General features: G+C 42.8%; 2 protein-coding genes and 1 pseudogene across 3 annotated transcripts in view; 2 read left to right on the top strand and 1 right to left on the bottom strand.

Annotated features, from left to right (window-relative positions):
- LOC122244196 (uncharacterized) overlaps positions 1–14780 on the bottom strand; it is an 88706-nt gene that overhangs the window by 69261 nt on the left and 4665 nt on the right. The window lies entirely within an intron of this gene.
- Positions 5550–7263, top strand: LOC147471670 (uncharacterized). Its single transcript, XM_086537533.1, has one exon. The coding sequence runs from the start codon at positions 5550–5552 to the stop codon at positions 7191–7193; it is 1644 nt and encodes a 547-aa protein (XP_086393659.1). The 3' UTR covers positions 7194–7263.
- LOC147471671 (uncharacterized) lies at positions 11968–13692 on the top strand (annotated as a pseudogene).

Genomic DNA, 14780 nt, shown 5'->3' on the forward strand with positions numbered 1-14780 from the left:
CCCTTTAATTTACGTTCTTTCCCCGCGTATAGTGAATTCAGTGTGTAGCTTCGTTTTCTTTCATGACGTCTACTACAAGGACTGGTAAATCCTTTAAAGATAAAGTTCTAGACCCACTTGCTGCGTTAATGGGACATCACGATTCGGATGACGACATAGTATCATCACCTGCACCATCCACCTCTCATTCTGAAAACGCTCACCCTCTCCCTCATCCTCCTGTCTTTCCCGCTGTCGCTCCTACTACACCTCCTCAAAACTCAAATTCTAGCCCTACCGCTAATCCCTCTTCCTCACCTTCTCCACCCTCAACCACTCCCCACCTACCCACCCACACTCTCTCCTCCAATATGTCGACATATCAACCTCATCAAACCTTCAATCTACTAACTAAATTTGATGGTACGTCTATGCCGATAGACAGTTTCCTGCGCGATGTAGAAATCGCCGTCAAACAAAGCGGTGTTTCTGAGAGCGATCCCTCCTTCAATAATCATTGCGTGCTTAGTGCCGAGTGTCGACTCGACATTACCTTCCCTGAGGTTCGTGACGCACTTGATGCGTTTAAGACCGCACCCCTAGTCCTTCGCAATTGGGATAGATTCAAAGCAGTTTTTAAAGCGTCTTTCAGGCCACTTGAACCTGGCCATCATTTGCAATTCGCTTCCCTTATTGCAATGAGGCCAGCCTCCTTGTCCGAAGAAGATGTTAGAATTTACTGTAACAAACTCCAAATTGCGATATGGAAATGGATGGAATCTAATCCATCAAATGAGCCAAGCCCCACAAAGACACGTTTCGAAGGCGACCACACTGCATGAATGACATTTAACCAAAGGTATTCTCGTCTCCTACCTTTATCGGCAAGAGAAAAAATATGGAGGCCCTGCGAATCTGTCAACCTTCTCTTCCCGGGAAATGTTCTAAGTCAATTGCAGAAAAAAAAGCCCCAAATGCTACCGTCCATGCAATTGTCGCCACACAACACATACAAACGAAAAAGTAAACCGACAATCGTCAAAACATTACCGCCACCCAACAATATACTCAACACATACAACATAACCACTACAACAGAAGCAACCAACAATACAACAAACAAACAAATCAACACTCTCAGCCGCGACCCTCTCAGCCCCCACCTAGACTACCACAACACCAACCATTGCCGAATAATTTCCCTGGGTTCCACAAACCTAAGCCCGCTGTTACAAACTGGTTGCCAGACCCTTACCAGTGTTTCAACTGCACCAGACATGGTCACAGTGCATCTGCTTGCCCATCGCCTCCCTCATGCCCATACCACCATCGATACACAAAACATAACTGGGCAGAATGTCGAACATTCCCTGAGCAGGTCCGAATTACGTACGACCTCCTCAAACGACGCCAGCAACAACGTCCCTCTTTTTAAGGGGTAACAAACGATCAGGTAGACGTAGGAAGTCTGCAAGACGAGCTCTGCACTACAAACAACTGGCATCCAGAATAAACCGTCCCGTTCAACATATGTCAACATCGTGCATCCCTAACGACGAAAGCCAACCTCCTCTTCTCCCTTCAGTACTTAATAATCGTCCAGCACATTTTTTCCTGGACAATGGCTCTTCTTGTAGTGTTGTATCTCTTGATACATTAAAGGAATATGGCCTCTCGTTAGATTTGCAACCGTCGCACACTACTCTTTGCGGCATTACGGGTAACACGACAAACTCTCTAGGAAAAAAAGTCATAAACATTGAAATCGGTGGTATAATCTTTCCCCATTCCTTTGTGGTGGTGAATAAAAATTTCACCCCGGGAAATTTGCTACTCGGCCATGATTTCTTATATAGGTCTGGCATTTCCCTCCACCCGCAAAGCAACACCATCGTTTTCAACGGCGTCACCTATTTCCTCCGACAGCCCTCTTGTTTATGGACACATTCCGACCCGTTTCACCCGTCAATGTTGGTATATGAAACAGAAAACGGAAAAGGCTCCCGCACACCCACCCGTACCTCCCCCTCCCCCTCCCCCCTCCTCACATCCTCCTTCCCATTCCTCACATCCTCATTCCCCCTCCTCACTTCCCCCTCCCCCCTCCTCACCTCCTCCTTCCCCCTCCTCACCTCCTCCTTCCCCCTCCTCACCCCGTCCCCCTCCCGTCCCTCCCATTCCCCCTGTCGTACGCACAGTTGCTACTCCGCGCGACAAAGTAAAATGTTCTCGCAAAAACAGTAGACAATCCCACAGCGTTCCGATCGCAAAGACACCGGTAGCTGCGCGTAACGACGATGTTGACGACCCGCGATCTCACTCATGGACTTGCGATGATATCTTGCCACGGTTTACCCTAGTTTCAACGACTACGATTCCTCCATTTAGTGATCTCCTCTGCGACGTTTCCACGTCGATGGCAGATGGTACAGCTCTTGTACTATGCGATTATGTTAGAGTAAAAGGCTGTGCAGTTGTTCCTTCTTTGTATAATATATCAAATGGTAAATGTCAGTTACACCTCATTAACGTGACCCCAGCTCCCTTAGAAATTAGAGGCGGTGTACCTGTTGTCAACTTTGAATTCACGAAGTTGCCTATTCGCGAATTCGACTTGCCTGTTTCCTATCCTGTCTGCACAGCATCTCAAAACCCTCCACATCTTGATAATTCCAAAATAGATAAAATTCTAGAACAACCATTAGACTTTCATAAAGGCTATGAATTGTTAAAAGAAATTTTTAAGGATTATCCGACAATACTGCCATCCCAAGACCGTCCCATTGGAAGCACTAATCTGATTGAACACTCCATTTCCCTTGAACCCAACGCTAAGCCAATATACATACCTTCGTATAAAATCCCACACTCTAAGCGGAAGGCTCTCGAAAATGAAGTGCAAGGAATGTTGGAAATGAACATAATTAAGCCAAGTAATTCTCCCTGGGCTAGTCCCATGATTCTTGTCCCTAAAAAGGACGGATCATTTAGGCCTGTGGTGGATTACCGTCGGCTCAATGCTGTTACCGTTCCCGAACCATTCCCAATCCCGAATCTCCGTCTGTTGTTACAAGATATCGGCTCTGGAAAGAAAGTTTTTTCCACTCTCGACCTTGCTAAAGGGTTTCTGCAAGTGCCCATGGCTAAAGACAGCCAGCCCCTTACAGCATTCTCCACCCACATGGGTCACTTTGAATTCCTTAGAACTCCATTTGGACTACGCAATTCCCCTCTTACGTTCACTAGATTAATGTCAATAGTTTTAAGTAACATGATAAATGACCAAGTGTTAGTTTACTTAGATGATATTTTGATTTGTTCCCCCTCAATCTCTGAACATGAGAGGAAATTGCGACAAGTTTTCGAACGTTTGGCAGACGCAAATCTTACCATAAATCCGAGCAAATGCCAATTCTTCCGTTCAAAACTCGATTTCCTGGGCCATACCTTAACATCTGACGGTATTCTACCTAACGCAAGCAAAGTGCAAGCCGTGATTGACTTTTCAGAACCGCTAAACCAAAAAGAACTTAAGTCCTTCCTCGGTCTTTCCGGTTTTTATAGACCATTCATTAAAGGATATGGAACAATAGCGGCACCGCTCAACAAATTACTCAAAAAGGATGTTCCCTTTGAGTGGAATCAAGACACAGATGACTCGTTTAGGTACCTGAAATCCTTGCTTGTCAATGCACCTGTCCTGGCTTTCCCTAACTTTGAGCTGCCTTTCGTTCTCACAACTGACGCCTCTAACGTTGGACTCGGAGCAACACTCCATCAGAAGGTAAATGGTAAACTTCGGCCTATTGCCTTCGCAAGCAGAAGCCTTAAGCCTGCCGAAAGGTCATATCACACTACTGACCGCGAACTTCTGGCCATTACCTGGGCACTCCGGCACTTCCGGGAGTTGGTACTCGGTTATAAAATTGATGTGCACACCGACCACTCCGCCCTTACGGCCGTCTTGCATGGAAAGGATCCACATGGAAGACGAGCCCGTGCCATAGAACTTTTGGCAGAGTATGACGTAACAATCGTCTACTTACCTGGCCGACAAAACGTCGTAGCGGACGCTCTTTCCCGCGCGCCGTTATCTCACTCAAATGATAAAGAATCTTTAGACTCATTCCCCCCTAGCTTTACTGAGCTTAAGAACGTCCCTCCACCCGCGCCGGTGTTAGCTAACACAGCTAACCAACCCTTACATCCTCCCTCCGAGGATGATATCCGCCGCGCGCAAAACGAGGACCCAGTTTACAGTGAGATAATACAGAAACTAGCAAGAAATGAACCCTTGGATCCGGTCGGCCGTCTTCCCGTCAGAGAATTTTTTGTTAACGACAACGGCCTTCTCTTTCGCAGAGCGACCCCTAAGAAGATTAAAGGACGTCGGGGTTTCACTAGAGACGTTGTAGTGATTCCGGAATCACTTGAGCCAAGAGTCCTCCAACTCGTGCATGATTCGCGAGAAGCAGCCCACTGTGGCGTGTACAAAGCCATTCAGATGGCCCGGGAAAGGTACTACTTCCCTCTTCTCATTTCCAAGGTTAAAAAACATGTCAAGTCATGTAAACGTTGCCCATATTACAAGGGTTCAACAAATCAACCTGCACCAGCTTTGCGTTACGACATTCCAAATTTTCCCTTTGAAAAAGTTTCATGCGACACACTGTCAGGGTTTATGACCTCCCGCAATGGAAATAAACACATCCTCGTGTTCATCGATAATTTTTCCCGATTTTGCGAGTTGGTCCCCATCCCTAACAAGTCTGCGAAAGTCGTTGCAAAAGCCTTTCATGACTTCGTTCAGAGATATACAGCACCAACGTATTTCTCATCAGACAACGGAACAGAATTCCAAAACGAGGTCATGAACAATCTCTGTAATTTAATGAATGTAACCCGTGTAAATATCTTACCTTACAGGCCACAAAGTAATGGAATCACAGAACGGCTAAACAGTTCCATCCTCTCCTTCATGAGGTCATTAGTAGACAGTACATCTGATAATTGGGACGAGACTATTCTCACAATTCAGTCTGCCATTAACAGTACCTTCCATTCGTCATTAGGAGATACACCCCATTTTCTCTTGTATGGAATGGATAAGAGGTTACCATATGACCTTTTTCAAACTGCACGCAAACCTGAATACTCTGACAACTATGCGGAATATTTATTAAACAGGAATAGAATTGCTTTCCGCAAGGCTAAAGAATAATCTTACGAAATCTAGAGACCAGATTCTCTCCTACCAACATAAAATTGCTCGTCACAAATCTATCGGTATTGGCACTCTAGTATTCCGCAAGATTCATGCTAATGATTCCATGCGTCCAAAGCTCGCTCCCCGCTTTGATGGTCCCTATAGGGTAACTGAAGTTAAGAACAATAAGGCTTACTGTAAATGTTTAAGTACTAACTCTGAAACTTGGTTCCATTTTGACGTGTTAAAGAGAGCCAGTGACTACTATTCTCCTGCGGTTGAGGCTAACTAATCACAAAACCACGGTATTACCACATCCTTTAATGCACCTGTAACTTCACTAATTTCATATCCTCTATTTCAGATGCTCGTACTGATGCTACTGGCACTGGTGTCGCCCTTACTCGTTAATTCATTAGGCCTACCTGAGAGGTTACGCGCCGTGCCCGGTGCATTAGTTGAGGATCTAGGCTTAGTGTTCCCTGTAACAGATCACATTGAAGCTAAAGTGTCTCTTCGACCCCTCTATGACATTTCCAGCTTAGCCGCGCACCACCTTGATGAGATAATAAAACTACGAAATCAGATAGCTCATGACAATTTATCACATAAGCAATTCGCCCTCCTCGAGTCTGCCCTCAACTCCACGGTGACAACATTGCAACGCTTCGTTGTTCACAAACATCGATCTCGCCGCGGGCTGATCAATGTCGTGGGTAAAATTGCTCATTCACTTTTCGGTGTAATAGACGAGGATACCTTTACGTCTCGATTTTCAGAATATAAATCTACCTTATCTAAAATAACTAAACGCTTCGACGCTTCCATTCATTCAGTTAACGTTATCTCCGATAATATTCATGATCTAAAGTTTGCTTTTAATAACATTTCTCATTCCTTCAATAAACTTTCAGCTACAATTAGTAGTGCAAATCATTTCACAGAGCTCGCTTTCAATGTTCTATCTTATCAAATAACAGTAAACAAAGTTACAGAGCACATCAACTCCTTCGTTTCTTCTTTAATTGCAGCAGGCAAAGGAGAACTTCTTCCTAACCTTATCTCACCTCAGGACTTCCGTCCGGTTCTCCAGTTTGCAACCTCTAACAATCTTCATCCCCTTTTTACCCTCAATCAACGTATTCCTTTCTATTCATCACTTAAATCTTTCCTTACTGTATCTGGTTTGTCTGTTCTCATTCCCTTAAAACCCCAATCTTCCTTCAAAGCCTATCATATTCATCCCTTCCCACACATGACTAATGGTACATTCTTTACGCTACACCTACAACATTCACTCATTCTTAAAAAACTACACGGTCAAGCCATCACAGTTCCTTCAACAAACTTCCTAAAATCATGCACTCAGCCAGTCCCTCGCACCTTCGTCTGTCACTCCCGCCCATTACCACTGGACAATGACCTCCCATCTTGCCCACGCTCACTCCTCACCAATCATAACATCATTGGTCAGTGCGCATTTGGAAACATTCAGGAATCAACAAGACCCTTCGTCTTATCATTTGATGACGTGACACTTCTTTACTACTACCACCCCACTACTGCCACAGTTAAGTGTGACATCAATAAACCAGATATTGTACTAAAAGGAACATATATTCTTCCAACTTCATGCGAACTCACCACTATGTCGTTATTCATTCCGGCGACCCATTCTTATGCAACTCAAATACAAGTAAATAACGATAACATCACACCCATGTTGTTAGACCTACCTGTTTTTAATATTACCATCCCTAAACTCAGCATTAAACCTACATCTCTATTACAGGAATTCACTTATAGAGACTCATTGCCTGATTTCCATAATACTTATTACTATCCAATTTTCGTAACAGGAGCAGGCATGGTAATAATGGCATTGCTGTTTCTGGCATGCTATGTAGTATCTTACCGTCACGTCGAAAAGAAAAAAAAGCGACCTTCAGCTCCAGAGTTCACCCCCCTTAATATTAAACAAGGTCCTTATTCTCAGGTTAATCATTGACTACTAATGAGATATGCCTTCTCTTAGTGTAAGTATTTTAATTCTTACTCTCCATCCTATCTTTCTACTACTTACCTTACCTCTAATCCCCGTACCAACCCTCTCCCCATCTTACCCTTAGCACCGCTAACCATACATACACTTGCTATGCACCGGGCAGCCGTGGCTTCTTTGCAGGACCCATAATCTTCGACGATTCAACAAGACCGGCTGGCAATCCAGCCTCATCAACCCTAGCGTTTTGAAGCCGTCGCCCTGAGTACCAGCGCCTTCACAACAGTGGGGGTTTCGTTGCATAACAAGGATACACTTCTCGGGTGTTGAGTTGACGCGATTGTGGTGAGAGAGAGAATCAGTAACACACTATTCTCTCAAATTCTCTTTTATGTGACCTGACCATACTGGCCAATCAGTTGATATTGCATTTACTGCATGTCGGGACGCCATGCATAAGCGTGGTCGAGCGGTCTGAGGATTGCAAAGAGGGTTGCAACATATGGGTTCTCTTATAGCAACAGGCATAGACAAATCACGCTCAGTCGAACTTTAAGCGCAGTATAGAAACAACCGACAAACACCATTTTACAACTTCATCCCTTCCAGCTATTTCCCGAGGGACACCTTAACCGCGCCAAGACCTCACTGTCGCTCCAACACCTGCAGATCTGAGACCTTATCAGCCGCGGCCACTCCCAGGGGATTGAACAGATGTCGCGAGGACCCACGCCCAGCCGGCGTTTATGCAGGTGCACCCTGGATTAATTTCGAGAAGTTTCCCACGCCAACCAAGCAGTCCGAGTCCTCCTCGCAGCTGACCTTTGACCTGTTCCCCGAAGGAGAGGCAGAACACTCCGTGGCCTCACAGCATCGCCATCCCCCCTGTGCTGCTCTAAGCGACGACCGCGTGATTTTAACTGTTGCTATTCTCTTCGCTACCACTTTAATAAATAGAGAAAACGCCCTTGACTTTTGCTGAAGTCCTTTGTGAGCAACCCTCACAGTGTGTACTTTTATGCACACGTCTCTCTCTCTCTCTCTCTCTCTCTCTCTTTGTACTTGTATACACACGTCTCTCTCTCTCTCTCTCTCTCTCTCTGTCTTTGTACGTGTATAGACACACGTCTCTCTCTCTCTCTCTCTCTTTGTACGTGTATAGACACATGTCTCTCTCTCTCTCTCTTTCTCTCTCTCTCTGTGTACTTGTATACACACGTTTCTCCCTCTCTCTCTCTCTCTCTCTCTCTTTGTACGTGTATACACACACGTCTCTCTCTCTCTCTCTCTCTCTCTCTTTGTACGTGTATACACACACGTCTCTCTCTCTCTCTCTCTCTTCTCTCTTTCTTTGTACGTGTATACACACACGTGTCTCTCTCTCTCCCTCTTTCTTTGTACGTGTATACACACACGTCTCTCTCTCTCTCTCTCTCTTTGTACGCGTATACACACACGTCTCTCTCTCTCTCTCTCTCTCTTTGTACGTGTATACACACACGTCTCTCTCTCTCTCTCTCTTCTCTCTTTCTTTGTACGTGTATACACACACGTGTCTCTCTCTCTCCCTCTTTCTTTGTACGTGTATACACACACGTCTCTCTCTCTCTCTCTTTGTACGTGTATACACACAAGTGTCTCTCTCTCTCCCTCTCTCTCTTTGTTCGTGCATACACACACGTCTCTCCCTCTCTCTGTCTCTCTCTTTGTACATGTATACACACACGTGTCTCTCTCTCTCCCTCTCTCTTTGTTCGTGTATACACACACGTTTCTCTCTCTCTCTTTCTTTCTTTCTGTCTCTCTCTCTCTCTCTCTTTGTACATGCATACACACATGTCTCTCTCTCTCTTCCTCTCTCTCTTTGCACGTGTATATACACACGTCTGTCTCTCTCTCTCTCTCTCACTCTCTCTCTCTCTCTCTTTGTACGTGTATACACACACGTCTCTCCCTCCCTCCCTCTCTCTCTCTCGCTCTCTTTGTACGTGTATACACACGTGTCTCTCTCTCTCCCTCTCTCTTTGTACGTGTATACACACACGTCTCTCTCTCTCTCTCTCTCTCTTTGTACGTGTATACACACGTTTCTCTCTCTCTCTCTCTTTGTACGTGTATACACACACGTCTCTCTCTCTCTCTCTCTCTCTCTCGCTCTCTTTGTACGTGTATACACACACGTGTCTCTCTCTTTCCCTCTCTCTTTGTACGTGTATACACACACGTCTCTCTCTCTCTCCCTCTCTCTTTGTACGTGTATACACACACGTCTCTCTCTCTCTCTCTCGCTCTTTTTGTACGTGTATACACACACACGTCTCTCTCTCTCTCTCTTTCTTTGTACGTGTATACACACACGTGTCTCTGTCTCTCTCTTTGTACGTGCATACACACACGTCTCTCTCTCTCTCTCTCTCTCTTTCTTTCTTTGTACGTGTATACACACACGTCTCTCTCTCTCTCTCTCGCTCTCTTTGTACGTGTATACACACACGTCTCTCTCTCTCCCTCTCTTTCTCTTTGTACGTGTATACACACACGTCTCTCTCTCTCTCCCTCTCTCTTTGTACGTGTATACACACACGTCTCTCTCTCTCTCTCTTTGTACGTGCATACACACACGTCTCTCTCTCTCTCTCTCTCTCTTTGTACGTGTATACACACACGTCTCTCTCTCTCTCTCCCTCTCTCTTTGTACGTGTATACACACACGTCTCTCTCTCTCACTCCCTCTCTCTTTGTACGTGTATACACACACGTCTCTCTCTCTCACTCCCTCTCTCTTTGTACGTGTATACACACACGTCTCTCTCTCTCTCTGCAGGTGTACGTGTCTGAGGATTGCAAAGAGGGTTGTAACATGTTGTTCTCTTATAGCAACATGCTAGACAAAAATCACTCAGTAGAACTTCAGCGCAGTATAGACCATCCAAGAAAACGGCATTTTACAAACTCACCCCTTTTAGCCACTCTCCAAGGGACGCCCTGACCACACCAAGACCCCACTGTCGCTCCGACACCTGCAGATCTGAGACCCTATCAGCTGCGGCTGCTCCCAGGGGGCCGAACAGATGTCACGAGGACCCACGCCAAGCCGGCGCGTATGCAAGTGCACCTTGGGCAAAATTTTGGAAGTTTCCCGCGCCGACCAGGCAGTCCGAGTCCTCCTCGCAGCTGACCTTTGACCTGTTCCCCGAAGGAGAAGACAGAACACTCCGTGGCATCACAGTATCGCCATCCCCCCTGTGCTGCTCTAAGCGACGACTGTGATTTTAACTGTTGTTAATCTCTTCGCTACCGCTTTAATAAATAGAGAAAACGCCCTTGACTTTTGCTGAAGTCCTTTTGTGAGCAACCCTTACAACTGGTCGCAGCGTCGGGACTTTTTTCTTTTAGCAAAAAAAAGAGACCCAGAAACAGCCTCCGCACGCTCGCTCGCTAACTACCACCCATCGCGTATCTCATACCCCGACTAAGCGCAGAAACCCCCCAGAATCGCCGAGGAAAACGCACCGGAAATCTCCAAGCAACAAGAAATCCAGACGTCAGCCCAGCAGCCAGGCTAAGGTAGGTGTATGTCGTGTTAACGGTGTTCTCATTTCGCCTCCCACTCCTCCCTCCCTTACCTATCCGTTTTCCCTAATTTCCATATTCTAAAGAAAGTTATATCTTATCTGCTAATTTTTATACATTTGCTGGGTGCTTTCTTTTCGTGGTGATCTGCCGTCTTTCCATTTAATTTAAGTTTTTTTTTCCGCGTATAGTGAGTTAGGTGTGTAGCCTCGTTTTTTTCATGACATCTACTATAAGGACTGGTAAATCTTTTAAAGATAAAGTGCTAGACCCACTTGATGCGTTAATGGGACATCACTAGGGTTGTGACATTAGCTTATAAGCTTAAAATTAAAATATTTAAGCTTTTTTAACATAAAAGCTTAGAAAAATAAGCTTTTTATTAAAAACTTAATCCAAGAATATTCTTTTTAAATAATGTTCAGTCTGTGCATCTTTAATGTTCTAATTTTGTTTACAGAGTTAAACTTTATTCATATCAAAGATTTCCAATATTATAGACAAAAAGGTAATTGTTTGAATGGAATTTATAATTGTTAAAGCACAAACAATTAATAAAGAATTATTTTCCAATATGAGAGAGAGAAAAAAACTACGTTGACCAGAGAATAATAATTTTTTTTTTTTTTTTGAGAAGAGGAGAAAATGAGGTGATATGTTGACCCTGCAGCCCTGTAAGTGAACAGTATTCACGACAGAACTGCAAGATCAACAGGTAAGTCTCTGTTAAGTTTTGGTTTAATTTTATGGATAAAAATGGATTCTAATGTTCTAATGTCCTGTTTATTTGACTTCGCTATTATGTTAAAATTTATTTATTGGAAAAAATGTGTTTATTGATTGTTTGTGCTTTAACAATTATAAATTTCATTCAAACAATTACCTTTTTGTCTATAATATTTGAAATCTTTTGTCTGTAATGTATTATTATTATTGTAATTTTATTCATATATCATTCTGTATATACGTGTAGTGAACTAAAGTGATTGAAACCACAACTACTTTCTTCCATCAACACATCGCTCTTTCAGCTCTACAATTCCTTGCAAACGATAGAATTGGCATATCAGTTACTAGATAGTAGATTCTTAAGTATTTCCGTCGGTTACTTAAAGGTAAGTTAGAAGTAAATATTACATCTATGGAACTATGAAAATGCTACTAAATTATAAACTTTACTACTTTCTCAACATTTCAGCTTGCAAAGATGCCAAAAATTCAGGCACACAAGCTCAAAAGAAAATTACTCGATGAGTTCAAAGACTTTGAGGATGTATTTTCTTAATCTAGTTTTCAGAGGCAAGACAGAATCGGACACTCAATGACGGTATAACACTCACTGAATGCGACGTTATTAGTTTGTTATGTTAGAATGAACTGCTATTCATCTGAATATATTAATTAGAAAATGTTGAAATATTCGTTAGCCTCTTAAAATTGAGTCTTATCAAGTAATGAAACCGTTGTTGGAAAATATTTTTTCGTCGGTAGTCATTGTTGCAATTTGTACTAGTCTGAATTATGTGAGCTACATCGTGAAATTCCTTTTTTTCAGATGGAAAGGTTGAAAAAGTCTGATTTCGTGCAACATTCCAAAACCAAGAAACACCGGAACAACATGCGAAATATGAATGAGGAAATACCCAACATGAATGATGGTGATAGAGAGGATATTGGAATTGAACAGGAGATGGGAACTTCACCACAAAAAACAATTCAATGTGAAACTTTGTCGTGCACTGTTGTCTGCTGACATCCCTCTAAATAAACTCAGCTCAGTTGAATTTCGGAATTTTTTGTAGGAAATTTCTGGAAAAGATATGCCTGATCAAAGTACTCTTAGAAAATACCATGTACAAAATGTGTACAAGAGTAAGATAAGTCAACTTAGGAAAAAAGTCGCTGGCAAGAAATTATGGGTGTCGATAGAAGAGACTACTGATGTGGAGCAGCGATTTGTCGCTTGTTTTGTGTTTGGAATTCTTGGAGAAGAGGATGAACGAGATAAATGCTATCTCGGAAATATGGCTTTGCTGGACTCTGAATCATTCAACTATAGCAGCGTTCTTCAATGAATCTCTCCTACAACTTTGGCCTGACCAAATTTTGTACCATAATATTCTAGTTGTGACGACTGACGCTGCTCCGTATATGTTGAAAGCAATGCGAGGATTAAATGTATTATACCCCAAGATAATGCACATTACATGCATAGCTCATGGATTACACAGGGTTGCTGAATTGATTCGGCACAATTACTCAGAGGTCAATCGGCACATTAGTGCAGCTAAAACCGTTTGTTAAAGCACCCCTCAGAAATTTAGAGATTCATACCCTGAAGTACCTTTACCTCCCTTATCTGTAATAACAAGGTGGGGGACATGGCTACAAGCGGCTGTGTATCATTCAACTCGTTTAGAAAAGGTTAGTGAGGTTGTGCTTTCATTTAATGCGAATGATGCTCACTGCATTGCCGAGTCTCAGGAGCTGGTAAACAATGTTGAATTGAAGTATAGCCTATCTTTCATATCATCCAACTTTTCTATTATTCCATCGACGATTGAGAAGCTTGAGACTCGTGGTTTAGATCTTAAAACCGCTATCAATCTTATTGAACAAGTTGAAATAAAGCTTAAGAAATTGTACGACCAACAGTACTATCAAAAGTTGCAGGCGGTCATGAAAAAGAATAAGGGTTTCTTAGTAATGAAGGAAATAAATTTTCTTCTATCTGGAAAATTTAAAGAAGTTGAAAGCGAATACGTGAAGCAGTTATCTAGTTCAGATATATCTGCATTCCGTTACGCACCACTCGTGTCATGTGATGCCGAACGAGTATTTTCAGCGTATAAAACTGCTAGCAGACAATAGGCGCAGATTTCTTTGACAATCTGAAACAATGATAATCAAATGCAATATTTTTAAATTCTGAATTGTGTTAATAGTATTTAAATATAAATGTTAGATAAATTTATAGCACCGAGTGATATATTTCTGCTTTGTTTATTTGATTGTTTTATGTAACAAAGGCTTTTGTTAAGGAAAAATATTTATATTTATTGGAATATAATTTGTAATACAATTTGTTTGAATACAATTTTCAAATTTAATAGTATTTCTTATCCTCATTTTAATATTGATCCGAAATATCCATTAATTATTGTTTATAACATGAAAATCTTCACGCATTTCACTAAAATAAATTAAGCTTAAGAATTGAGAAAAATATTTTTTATACGCTTAAAAAGATTGAGCTTAAAGCTTAAGCTTATAAAATTTCAAATAATTTTTTGTCAACCCTAGACATCACCATTCGGATGACATTGTATCACCACCTGCACCATCCACCTCTCATTCTGAAAATGCTCACCCTCTCCCTCCTGTTCTTCCCGCTGTCGCTCCTACTATACCTCTTCAAAACTCACTTCTAGCCCTACCGCTAAATCCTCTTCACCTTCTCCACCCTCAACCATCCCCAACCCACCCACCCACACCATCTCCTCAAATATGCTTACTAGTCGTGAAATCAGCGTTGTCTCCAAAAACATTGTCTAGAGAGATATCCAATAAGCGCTAAATGTTGTGAGTAGTCTATGTGTACGTAGAATCGCTTGTTTCGCCTACGCGATGGTAGATTCGCCGTCAAAGCGTCGTGTGTGTGAATGCTGTATCCCTCCTTCCATTAATCATGCGGCTTAGTGCGAGTGTCGCTCGGACGATACGTCCGAGGTGCGTGACGCACTTGATGCGTTTAAGACTGCACCCCTAGTCCTTTGCAATTGGGATAGATTCAAATCAGTTTTTAAAGTGTTTTTTAGGCCACTTGAACCTGGCCATCATTTGCAATCCGCTTCCCTTATTGCAATAAGGCCAGCCTCTTTGTCCGAAGAGGTTAGAATTTACTATAAACTAAATTCGATATGGAAATGGATGGAATCCAATCCATCAAATGAGCCAAGCCCCACAAAGACACGTTTCGAAGGCGACCACACTGCATGAATGACATTTAACCAAAGGTAT

The sequence above is a fragment of the Penaeus japonicus genome, unplaced genomic scaffold (genome assembly GCF_977035675.1).
Source record: "Penaeus japonicus unplaced genomic scaffold, GWHDUDI00000001_assembly GWHDUDI00000006, whole genome shotgun sequence".
NCBI classification, from domain to species: domain Eukaryota; kingdom Metazoa; phylum Arthropoda; class Malacostraca; order Decapoda; family Penaeidae; genus Penaeus; species Penaeus japonicus.

Bases quoted from the DNA above. Each gene is read 5' to 3' on its own strand.
- LOC147471670 (XM_086537533.1), top strand. From the start codon at position 5,550: ATGCTCGTACTGATGCTACTGGCACTGGTGTCGCCCTTACTCGTTAAT.